Source organism: Mauremys reevesii, linkage group 1 (assembly GCF_016161935.1).
Source record: "Mauremys reevesii isolate NIE-2019 linkage group 1, ASM1616193v1, whole genome shotgun sequence".
NCBI lineage: Eukaryota > Metazoa > Chordata > Testudines > Geoemydidae > Mauremys > Mauremys reevesii.
Window position 1 is genome coordinate 164,692,748 of NC_052623.1, and position 12,374 is coordinate 164,705,121.

General features: G+C 37.7%; 1 protein-coding gene across 6 annotated transcripts in view; it reads right to left on the minus strand.

Annotated features, from left to right (window-relative positions):
* TTC3 (tetratricopeptide repeat domain 3) overlaps nt 1-12,374 on the minus strand; it is a 145,153-nt gene that overhangs the window by 17,563 nt on the left and 115,216 nt on the right. For all 6 annotated transcript variants that reach the window (XM_039504605.1, XM_039504583.1, XM_039504573.1 and 3 more), the window contains exons 33-38: nt 9,364-10,270; nt 7,663-7,728; nt 6,671-6,820; nt 6,177-6,316; nt 4,236-4,304; nt 744-840 (exon numbers count right to left, since the gene is read on the minus strand). In XM_039504605.1, the coding sequence (XP_039360539.1) occupies nt 744-840; nt 4,236-4,304; nt 6,177-6,316; nt 6,671-6,820; nt 7,663-7,728; nt 9,364-10,270 (1,429 nt within the window). The remainder of the gene's footprint in view (nt 1-743; nt 841-4,235; nt 4,305-6,176; nt 6,317-6,670; nt 6,821-7,662; nt 7,729-9,363; nt 10,271-12,374) is intronic.

Consider the following 12,374-nt stretch of genomic DNA (forward strand, 5'->3'; position numbering starts at 1 on the left):
CAAGCAAGTTTGACAATCCAAAACTTCCTTAAAAGAAAAGTTGCATAGCATCTCTTTTATTCAGGAAATTTGAGTTCAAAGCATTCAGAATATAGAAAAAATATACAGGTGGACAGTCCTATTATTTACAAGATGCCAGTCTTTGAATGAAATATTCAAAGGGAAATGTGCATTCTAATACCACTAGAAATAGATGTATTGATATTCCTATTCCTAATCAGTATTTTTTTTAAAAAAAAAGGATAAATTCTTTTTTGTGAGTAATTCCCACTAATGGAAACTATGTGCATGTCAAAAGGATAAAACATTCTTTAATTGCAATTACCTTTTAATAGTAGACTTAACTTTTTAAAAAATTTCTGGCAATATATCACATTGATCCAAACATCCAACCACTTCTAAAAATATATACACAGAACAAATACAATAGAACCTTGCTAAGTTGCAGTGTCTCAGAGACCCAGGGAGAATTAGCAACGAAGTGAACAAAAATATCCAGGATACCGCATCACAAAACATACTTTGCTAACTGAGCAAGTATAGTTTTAGTTATTTATGTTAATACTTCTAAGCATACTATTAAATGTTGTGTAGGTGATTTTGTAACAATAATGAAGTCCTCATTAAGATGAGATCTCACCAGATCTCTCTATTAAATCTATTCTGAGAAGTGGGCAGATCCACCTTTTTTGTGGGGATTAGTGAAACGCAAAGGAGCAAGGTTCTCGTGTAGCATGTTTTACCTCTGCTGCAACAGCTCTTTTAATACACTCCTGGTAATTATCTTTGCTCTTTTTTATTAGCTCCTCCAGTTGTACTTTTTCATTGGCAAATTTATTACTGTGAAGTAAAATAAAATAAAATAAAAATGAAGATGTCAAAAAGAATACTGGGATGCCATCTACATTTGAACTATACTCCAAAAACTCTACAACAGACGTTTTTTTCCTCTTCTATAAAAATATGCATCACTAATTATATTATGTACATTACATGTAGACATGGATATTGGACTAATTATAGGACAGTGCTAACTCATCTTAAATACGGTGGCGCAGATACACTTACTATGAATAATTCTAAACCTACCACTTGTATACTAAGAAACTACGGGCTAGTCTACACTGGCAATGCTAAAGAGCTGCCGTGGCAGAGCTCTAACGTGGCTTGTGTGGTCACGGCAGAGCACTGGGAGAGAGCGCTCTCAGCGCTCTAAAAAAAACACCTCCACGAGGGGTGTAGCTCCCAGCGCTGGTGCTTTACAGTGCTGAAGCTTGCTGCGCTCAGGGAAGTGTTTTTTCACACCTCGAGTGAGACAGTTGCAGTGCTGTAAATTGACAGTGTAGACAAGCCCTGAGAGCAAGGCTACAGGATTGCTATAAACTACAACAAGTATGTGAGCTCCCTCTGCTGTACCACAACAGCACTTAAATTATTTCCCATGGCTGCTTTCCGATCAATGTTGATGCTATTTCAGAGGAAGAGACAGGCTGATCAAATGCAGCATGAGAAAGGTGACCAAGACGTGGGGTGGAGGAGAGATTTTTATTTTGCAGCTTCTAAAAGGAAAGTAGGAGAGCGAGCATGAAAGAGAGCTGCAGAGATATAAATGCAACACACACACATACAGATACATATGGTGTTGATATGCATTTGATAATCTGTGGAATCAACCCAAGTTGCATTTCATAGATTTATATATTCTAAACACGGAAAAAGACCACTCTGATCATCTAGTCTGACATATTGCACAATACAGGCTATAGAACTTCCTTGAATTATTTCCTCTTTGAGCTAGAGCATATCTTAAAGATCCAATCTTGATTTAAAAATTTCCAGCAATAGTGAATCCACCACAACCCCTATTAAATTGTTCCAGCGGTTAACTACCTCACTGTTTTCAAAACAAAAACAAAAAAACCCACCTTATTTCTAGTTCTAATTTGTCCAGCTTCAACTTCCTGCCATTGGATCTTGTTATACTTTTGCCTGAGAAATTGAAAAGTCCTCTACTATCAAACTTCTGTTCCTCATATACATCTCTACCTCAATATAACGCTGTCCTCGGGAGCCAAAAAATCTTACCGCGTTATAAGTGAAACCGCGTTATATCGAACTTGCTTTGATCCGCCGGAGTGCGCAGCCCCATCCCCCCCGTAGCGCTGCTTTACCATGTTATATCCAAATTCGTGTTATATCGGGTCGCATTATATCAGGGTAGAGGTGTATGTACTTATCGACAGTAATCAAGTCACCTCTTAACATTCTTTTTGATATGGTAAATAGATTAAGCTCCTTCAGTCTTTTGCTATAAGGCATATTTTCCAATCCTTTAATCATTCTTGCAGCTCTTCCCTGAACCCTCTTCAGGTTTTTTTGTTTAGCCTTCTTGAATTGTGGACACCAGAACTGGACATAATATTCCAGCAGCGGTTGCACCAGTGTCAAATACAGGGTAATATAACCTCTCTACTCCTACTCAATGTTCCCCAGTTTATACACCCAAGTATCATATTAGCCCTTCTGGCCACAGCATCACTCTGAGAGCTCATATTCAGCTGATGATTTACTGTGACCTTCAAGTAATTTTTAGAGTCACTGTTCCCAGAATAGAGTCCTCCATCCTGTAAGAAACGCCTGCACTTTTGTTCCTAGATGTAAGAGTTTACATTTATTGATTTATCATGGCACCTTTCATTGCTTCATCTGCCCTCTAATCAATCTCCCTTTCGACTACTACGGATAGTCTAAATTCTGCACAGATTCAGTAGCCACACTTCTACAACTTCTTGTTACAAAAATGTTTCACTCTTTCCCCCAAAATTCTTGATGCCTACAACAACTCAAGTGAAAGGTTTAAGGCAGGGGTCAGCAACCTTTCAGAAGTGGTGTGCTGAGTCTTCACTGTGATTTAAGGTTTCGCGTGCCAGTAATACCTTTTAACGTTTTTAGAAGGTCTCTCTCTATAAGTCTACATTATATAACTAAACTATTGTTGTAGATAAAGTAAACAAGGTTTTTAAAATGTTTAAGCAGCTTCATTTAATATAAAATTAAAATGCAGATCTTATCAGTTTAGTGCAGTGGTTCTTAACCTGAGGTGCGAGACATGCAAAAAAATTTTAGAAGCTGGGGGCAGCTGCAGAGCACTGGGCTGGCTGCCAGTGCCCCGGGGCAACTGCAGAGCACTGCACCCCGGCCAGGAGCAGAGCCCCAGGCCGGCAGCGGGCTGAGCAGGGATGGAGGCCTGGACCCTGGCTGGCAGGGGGCTGGGCGGCTGGAACTCCAGACCAGCAGCGAGGTGAGCGGGACGGCGGCTGGTATCCCAGGCCGGCAGCAGCCTGAGCAGGACCCCAGCTGGCAAGGGGCCGGTGGCAGAACCCCAGATGGTCAGCGGGCTGAGAGGGGTGGCAGACAGAACCCCAGACCGGCAGCGGATCACCCACTGCCGGTCTGGGGTTCTGCCGGCTCCTGACAGCCGGGATCCTGGCTGCCGGCCAGGGGTTCTGTTCACACAGGCCGCCAGCGGGCTGAGCGGAGCCAGGGGCCGAGACCCCAGCTGGCAAGGGGCCGGCGGACAGAACACCAGACTGGTAGTGGGCTGAGCAGCTCAGCCCGCTGCCAGTCTGGGGTTCCGTCCGCCAGCTCCTACCAGCCGGTGTCCCGGCTGCTGGCCCCACTCAGCCCGCTGCCAGCCGGGGGATCCTTTCACCCAGGCAGGCATCGGGCTAAGCAGGGCCGGCAGCTGGAACCCCGGCTGCGTGCCAGTAAAAATCAGCTCGCGTGCTGCCTTTGGCAGGTTGCCGACCCCTGGTTTAAGGTCTAAGATCTCTTGATCATTAAGACTATAAATAAGATTGCCTATCCTTCTTGGTGGTATAAGGCACTTCTTTCTAGCCCTGCTGCTGCATATTCTAAAATTATGAAAATAAATCCATTTTAAATGTATTTAAGAAGAGCAACAACCATAATGTCCCTAAGTAACTAGCATTTAGGTGATTTTCAGTAAAGCATGATACTAAGGTTTACTTTTTTTTTTTTTTATAAACTAAATTAGGTAGGTATTTTGCTTATTCTCAAAATAAGCCACTACCTATCAACTCAAGTCTGGTATTCATGATTCTTTATTGTATCCAGTACAACAGGCAACAGTGTTAGGATAAGAACACCAACTAATTAAGATAAGTCAATAGTGCTTAGGGATGCAAGAATTTATTTAAAAATAATTTTTTTACCTGATCTCCAGGAATTTATCCAAATACACTGTATATTGCTTGTCCTTCTCATCAATGTTCCTCAAGTACCTATGTGCATCATAAACAAGGAAATCTATTAAGTCTGGCTTGAAAAATATTTACTCAGCAACCACAATACAGTCTTCTATAACCTTAGTTGCACAAATATAGTTGACAAGTAAGTCTATGCATTTGATTTATAGTTTTGTAGGTAGTTCATTTAGGATTTAATCTCTTAATCCCACAAATTTGTTTTCTGCTAGATCAGCACTGTGAATTTGTAATTTGAATGTTATTTAAGATTATTTCAAGATGTGACCTAACCCATCTAGCCAGACAAAAGAAGGGTTAATGGATAAATAAAACTCAAACCCCAAAACATCCAAGGTTCAAAGTCTCCTGAGGTAGGTGGTCTATGTAAATAGGGGACAATGAAAATACAGGAAGATGTCAAAGCCGATCAGGGATGTATTGCTAAACAAGTGTCAATATACGTTTTGCAAGTTAAAAGAAAGCAGTACTGAATGCGTTTACCTGCAAAAGAAAAGTATGTTTAAGCAGAAATGTATGTACCTTAACCCAAGTTCAGTGATCCAACACCTACCTGAAAGATGTCTAAAAACCAGATGACTTAGTCAGTATTTATGAAGTGTTAAGATCATTGTTGGAAAGCATAAGAAATTATTATAATACCAAAACCAACACTAAACTCATCCAGTACATCACTCATTTGAAAATTTCTTATTTGCTACTATTGCCTGTGTTCACTGAGTAGAGTGGGTGGAGAGGAGTTGATTTAGTTAATGCCCTCTCATCCACAACCAGAGAGCCCTGTTGCCAAGAAACTCCACAGCATGGGGATGATAGCAGCCCATGTAAGGGATGTGCACCCTTAATAATAAGGATCCCAGTTCCATAGAGTCTCCTTTCAGGCTTCTGTTTTATAGGACAGGATAAAAACATAGTAGGCATAAGGAAACACTTGCAGTTTCACTTTGAACTGCAAAATCAGTACTTCTGAATCTAATATCAAAACTACATGCTAATTAGATGCAATGATGGCATGAAGTCGGGTGTAACTATATCAAGAAATGGCAGAACCAAAGCAGGAGGAAATCAATGTTGTCTTTGGATTGCCCCAGAAATGTTCTGTTGCATGGCAGAATGAACACAGAAAGTGAATCTGAAGTGTGAGCCAGAGCTGGGATTTGGTTGGGATGACTGTGTAGTGGGAATGGAAGAGGAGCATAGGAGCTGAGGGAATAGAATATGGAATCAATGATGGTGAGGGAAGAGAGGAAAAGTTAAAAGGAGTGGAAAATTAGGGAGTGCTCAAGGAAGTGCAAAGGGAAAATCCAATACTGAAGATGGTAGTCTGAGATGTGAAACAAGGTACACCACTACCTCAATACAACGCCACCCGACATAACACGAATTTGGATATAACGCAGTAAAGCAGTGCTTCCGGGAGGGTGGAAGGGGGCTGCACACATTGGTGGATCAAAGCAAGTTCAATATAACATGGTTACACCTATAACGTGGTAAGATTTTTTTGGCTCCCAAGGACAGCGTTATATCGAGGTAAAGGTGTATTACATAACCTTGTTATGTAAATTATTCTGCATGTAGACCTACCAATATCAGTAGGGCTAATCACAGAATAAGGTATGTGATTTTTAAGGGTGTCAGACCCTAAGAAAACAAGTCTAGTTGCATGTATTCTCACTCATGTTACCCAGCTACCAACCATCACCAATTTTGTAGATTTTTATCTTCAGAACAATAATATAAATTATTCTACCATTCAGTTGGAATATACAGAATCAATATCTAAGGTTTATTTCTAGTCAACTAATATTTCAAGTACTTATACTGCTGCTCCCATTTCTAAAATCGTGCAAACAAAAGCAATGTGTATCAGTTTTTAAAATGGACACTTACATCTCATTGGTATCTGCAAGTTTTTTGGATGTATTCTTTGTTGCTTTTAATTTCTCTTGGCTTTCTTTTTTTTCTTGTTGCCATTTCTTAACTTCCATTTCTAAATCTTGGTGAAACCAATCCAGCTCTCTTTGTGTAATCTAGAGGCAGAAAATATTTAAGAAAATGTAGTTTCTTAAAGACATTCCTTTTAAAAATTACTAGAGTAAGTTGTGCATTTTTTTTTTTGATTGATACACCTAGCAAATGCATGCTGATTAGAACACATGTTCCAGCCAGCGTTTGATTCACATTTAGATGAAAATAAACAGGGCTACTCAGAACAAGTGAAAAAGGTATTCTGTTGTTAAAACTAAGCTTTATTGTGATGATTACCACTTATGTCTCAAGTGCATTATTGACCAATAAGCTGTCTAAAGCTAAGAGGGTTTTTTAAATCGTTCCAATTGTTCTTTATCTGTTACCCTACATTGGGGTGTGCGTAAAAAAATTACCTTATTTTCTTCAACTCTTTTTTTTAACTGCTCTTCTAAAACACTCGTCTCTTCTGAGCTTCGGCACTGTAACTGTTCATATTTTTCCTTTGCTTCCTTAAGTTGCTCTTGTAATACCTGATGCTCTTTTTCCATACGTAAAATATCTCCCTGAAATTTAGGTTATGAAAGAACTTTTGTTATAGCACTCAGTATCCTGGAGTAACAACATCAGACCACAATACATTTATAGGAAAAGATTAATGTGAACTATGGTCCAAGATCTTGAAAAACTTTGTTGATAAAAGGTTTAAAAGATTTTGAATTCAACTCAAGAAACAAATACTGATTCAGCACTGAACTAGCATAAACATTTTGAAGATCTATTAAACTGCCATTTAATATTACAGGGAGTTAGATATTCCTATCAACTTGATACTGCTACATCCCAGAATGGAGGGAAGTAATCATGCTCAGAATTGTTGGAAAGGAAGAATTACAAAATTCACCACTGAAACTGACTCCAATGTTTGAGCAACAACTAGAGAACCTGAGCTCCAAAATGGCCACTTCTTTTTCATTAGACCTCTATGAATTCAACATTATGACATACTAAAAAGCAGGTCCAAACAAGATGGATGGGGGGAGGGGGGGAGAGAGAAACCCAAAGGTCACTAAAATTCTCTGTCATTTTTAGCCAGATTTATCCTTTCACTACTAAACTTTTTGGGGATGCTTTTTATCTCAAGCTCCTCTTGATCTATACAAATGGAACGTTTTAATGTAGTTTGGAAGTAGTTTGGGTGATTTAAGCACTCGTCCCACAAACGAACAAAATCCTATAATGATAGATTTTTAAGTTTTACTACTAAGTGACTAATTTGTTGAGTTTCATAGCAAGATAATAAATTAAATGACACTGTGCACGTCTCGTTGGGCCCTTAATTCTTTCTTATCTAATTAGCAAAGACTTTCATATCAAATAGTGCCTAAGTAAAAATACATGTACTTACTTGTTGAGTTTCAAATGGATAAAAAGGCATGGTATTAATGTCCCTGTCTGCTAATTCCTGATTTACCTAGAATACAAACAACCACTAGTTATTTCAATAAAAATAAAAAAATTGTATCCCATCTACACTTGCAACCAGTCCCTTAAAAGTTCTGTAGTGTAGATGGGCCTAACTTAAAGGCACATTAACATCTCTCTTAGATTATGAGTAGTTCCCATCTACCAGACTTGAAGGAACTATCTTGAGGATAACAATACTGTAAATGAGTTCCCTAAAATAGTTGCATGTGTAAGTGAATGCAGGATATTTTGGTTTAACTTTCTCCACTCTCAGGTCCAACAACAGATATTCATATTATGTTTAAAGAGCAATCCCTTCCCTCAGATTCCTTAAAAAGAAGCTTGAGTGAGCAAGCAGAGTTTCTCTGAAAGCTCAGGATAGGATTTTCAAAAGTGTTCACAACTGGCCTCCAGCTCTTACTGAAGGCAGAGGGAGTTTTACTATGGACATTGATGAGAACAGAGTTAGGCCAACACTGAATGCTTTGAAAATACCACTCTGAGTTCAAAAAACAATTACCACCATGAATAATGTATAATGCCTGAAAATACATCTTAACTATAAATTTGCATTTGATAATCTGTAGCACAGACAGCTCTAAAAAAGGTAACCTCATTAGGGACAGTGGTGATAATGGAATTCAACATCTTTGTTTTATCTCCACTAACTTTCAGGGTCCCTAAGAAATCTCTAATATAGAGACAATAGTTGCTAAAAGTATGATGCAGCTGCATTTCCCACTGTACCAAAAGTTTTAAAAGTTTACTTCTGCTAATCTTGCAATGATTTAAATATGGCACCACTGAAAAAATATGTAATTACTAGGCACGAGAGGTTCTTTTTTGTAAGTGTTTCATTATATGCAGGTATTAGTTTGAAAACTGTTTTCCAAATGGAAAAACAAGGGAGAACAATCTGATTTTCTTCCCTTTGATTTGAAGAGAGATGAAGGCACATTTTTATTTAATTTATTTACGAAAACAGGCAAACCCACAATTTGTATAATTCCTTCTCGTTCCTATACAAATATCTGCCTTTTTGCACTAACACAACCAACTGATATAAATATAATTGTGAAAACGTTAGTGAAGTGGTGTTGAGGAGCCATAAAGGGACGAATCCTGCAAACAGTTAGCTTAAAGTACTATGCTTGTTACTATCTGCAGGACTGGATCCCAAAACAGTAAGTCAAGTTTAGTCTTAGCTCACAGTGGACTAGTAAATACATAGATATTCTGAAATCCTGAATTTGGTGTACATTAACATAAGATGACAATTTAAATGTCTATATATTTTAAACTCTTTTATAAAATACAGCCAACGTCTCATTTAGTACGTATCAATTTAAACAACCACTGAAATAAAAGTTAAAGAACAAGAACCTTCCCCAACCTGTAAGATAAATTTTATACTGCTTGTGTAACTCCCTCCCTTTTCATGTACATTTTAGATATAAAAAAAACTCAATGTCCCTTGAAAGTATTAAAGGGACAAATGTGAATGAGCTGCAGAAAGGGGTTGTGTCTGCGCTGACAGCTCTAGAGAACTAATGTCGTATTTATCAAGAACGAACAGGAATGGAAATTTAATGCATTACTAGTCAAAGATCCTTAAAAGAGTCTCTTCCTTTTAATTTCTTACCTGAATAGCTATCATCCTTGTAAGTGGAATGCTTTTCACTACAGGTGTATTTTTATTCTCAAATTCCATCTTAACAGCAGATAGATCATATTTAACTTCCTTAATACTGCTCACACCCTGGTCAAGATTATCTTCATAAGAGCTGTAGTCTGACTTCACCAATTCATACTGAGCGTCCAGGTATGTTTCTATTTGACTTGGTATATGATTGCCAGATATGTACTCTCTGTCTAATATTGCTATTTTATCAATATCAAGAGGAGCTTCATAATCAGCATATATATAACTAGGTTGCCCAGCAACATCTGGAATAGGAGGTATTTGAGAAATCATTGAGAACGTTCTTTCATTTTCATAACCCGAAGAAACCTTAGTCAGAGGTATATCATGATTATCAGAAATAGAGGAATGCAGCAATGCATTTGAAAAAGATAGTGGTCCTTCTATTGTATCAATACTCTGACTAGAGAGAGAATGCACTGAAATATGTGAGGAATATTCCGTGACTGAATAATCTGGAGTTTCACAGTTTGCTACTGTAATATTAGTAGAAATTGGCATATAAGGTTTAATATAAGACACTGGTTTGAATTCCTTAGCAGCTGGGTTTAACTGTAGTTTGCTCCTGGAATTTTCATGACTATTTTGACAGGTTATGTGATTTTCCTCTTCATTTCTAGTATCTTCTTCAGTCTCAGTATTTTCCTTAAGCAGAATTGCATGTTTCATCAAACCAATCAGATTATCCATCATAACAAAATGAAGGGATTCCAGAAGGAAAGGTTTCAGACCACCTGCATCTTCCACAATCTTACGAGCTTCTGCAGGGAAATGTTCATATTCTCCAACTAACAATTTATCATTAATTTCCATTGGACCATGTTCCTCCAAGATCTGAGCGAAATAGCTTGGGAAAAAAAAACAGTTATACTCATTAATCCAAGCATTTTTCATTTCACTTTTAAGTCATTCTTGATATTTACATTACTGTTTTAACAGTAATTTCTACAAAGACAAATAGCATTAGTAATGTATTAAGAATCTTTTGAAATCAATTTTTTTCAGAAAAAAACATTAAGAAACGCCTACTAATTCTAGATATTTGCTCTCTATACCTCTTCTACAAATTAACGTCTCCAAATACAGTGCCAATATAAAAAGGAGATGGCCAGAGCCAAGAACTAAAATCATGACTTATTGTAATAAGCTGAAAAACAGAATCTCACAGTTAACACCTGATTTCTCCAAAGAGAAACTAGTGTTATATACTTTATCTGAAGGGTTAGCAAAGAAAAGATAGTACATAACGTAGTTAGCTGAAGTACATGGATGTTAAAAACAAGGTCACTGGAAATGTAGGAAATAAAAGCTCAGAACCTAGGCAGTGTGTCACTATAGAAACCACTGGGGTGATATTAACACTAAGATCGCTATTTTAAGTAAGGCCAAGTCAAGTGAACATGAAAGGGAACAATGAAAATAAACCCTATGAAATGAAAACATGCAGGAAATATAGGATTCCTCAAGATTTCTGATGAAGAGTGCTATAATACAAGTTAGTTTTTCTACAAAGAGGAGAGAAAGGTACCTTCACCTGCACTAAAACGCTTCAAAGAGGAATATGCTGATTAAAAGACGTGTTGTCCTTTTTTAAAGAATGAAACCGCTCACACTAGTCCATCAAACACCAACAAAAAACTCTTATCCACACTCCCAACACTATGCAGAAATAATACAGCTAAGGCAGTAACTGTAACCACCAGAGAAAGAACTCTGTGTGTCTAATCTTTCAACTTGTGTACAACAGTAATTACTCTGCAATAAATAGCCTGCAAAGTTCCAGTGCTCAGAACAGAAACCAAAAAACAGAACTGTGACACAGTATTCAGCTACTCAGCAAATAAACTCCAGACTAGAGACACTGGGTAATGTACATTTGTGGGTAAAGTAGACAACACACACACACTGTTCAATAAATTAGGCCTACAATTTGATGTGATCTTTGAATTAGAGGTTCTAACTCTAAATTTTCTTTATAATTTGGTGATTGTAGCAATGAGATATTAAGACAAAGACACCCATCTTTAAAACTGGTCATTCTGAGTTACCCTCTCTCAGACACCCTCTACACATACCATCTCTCTACCATCACCACTGCTGTGTTGTGGGTGTTTTGTCTTGTTTTAAAGAACCTACTGCTTTTACTTAACTTTTAAGGTTATTAAAAAAATATAGAAAAATGTTTGTTTCTTAGGAATCTGGTTTCTCTGAGGATTTGACAGCAATTTGTATACAGTCATTTCATTGTTTCACCATGGAGATCTTTTACGCAGCAATAGAGAAGATAAAACAACATTTAGAATATATGGAAATGTTACTAACAAACCACAAAATTTGTCAGGACAACTCAAGGGGGAAGCGCAATAACAAAACTAAATGAAAATGTTTTTGCAAATTGGCTAGATGTCAAGTTGAGAACATCAGTGTTAGACAGTCAACTAATCTCACTGTAGTTTTAATTTCTGCTGGAAATATTAAATAAGGGAAAAGTGTGTCCATTCCGATCCCTGTGACGTATTCCTTGATTACACAGCTGCCATTTTTATAGTGAAACAAATGAGATTTAAGTGCAAGTTAGTATGCCAACAACAGAGACAGACATCTCAGGAAATTAGTAATATCAAAATCTTCCACTTCTAAGTTACTTGTTCAGCCTTATTAAAGGGCTGATAGAAATCAAATATTACCAACTGCCAGCTATCCCGTGGCCTCTGTGAAATAAAACTGGTCATCTCTGTTCAGTTCCCAGCAGACTGATGTCCACATCAAACCCAATACCACCACAATGTTTACATAGAGACCTTTTAACTCAAAGTTGAAACATATTAGAGGAGGAGGATGTTAGAACAGATGCTATATCAGCAAAACAGATCAATTCTGCCTCCAAGGCTGTCAAGCTCTCAGAAAACCTCCAGCTTTCCCTTGAATGGAATTTCTTGTTCCCTTACATT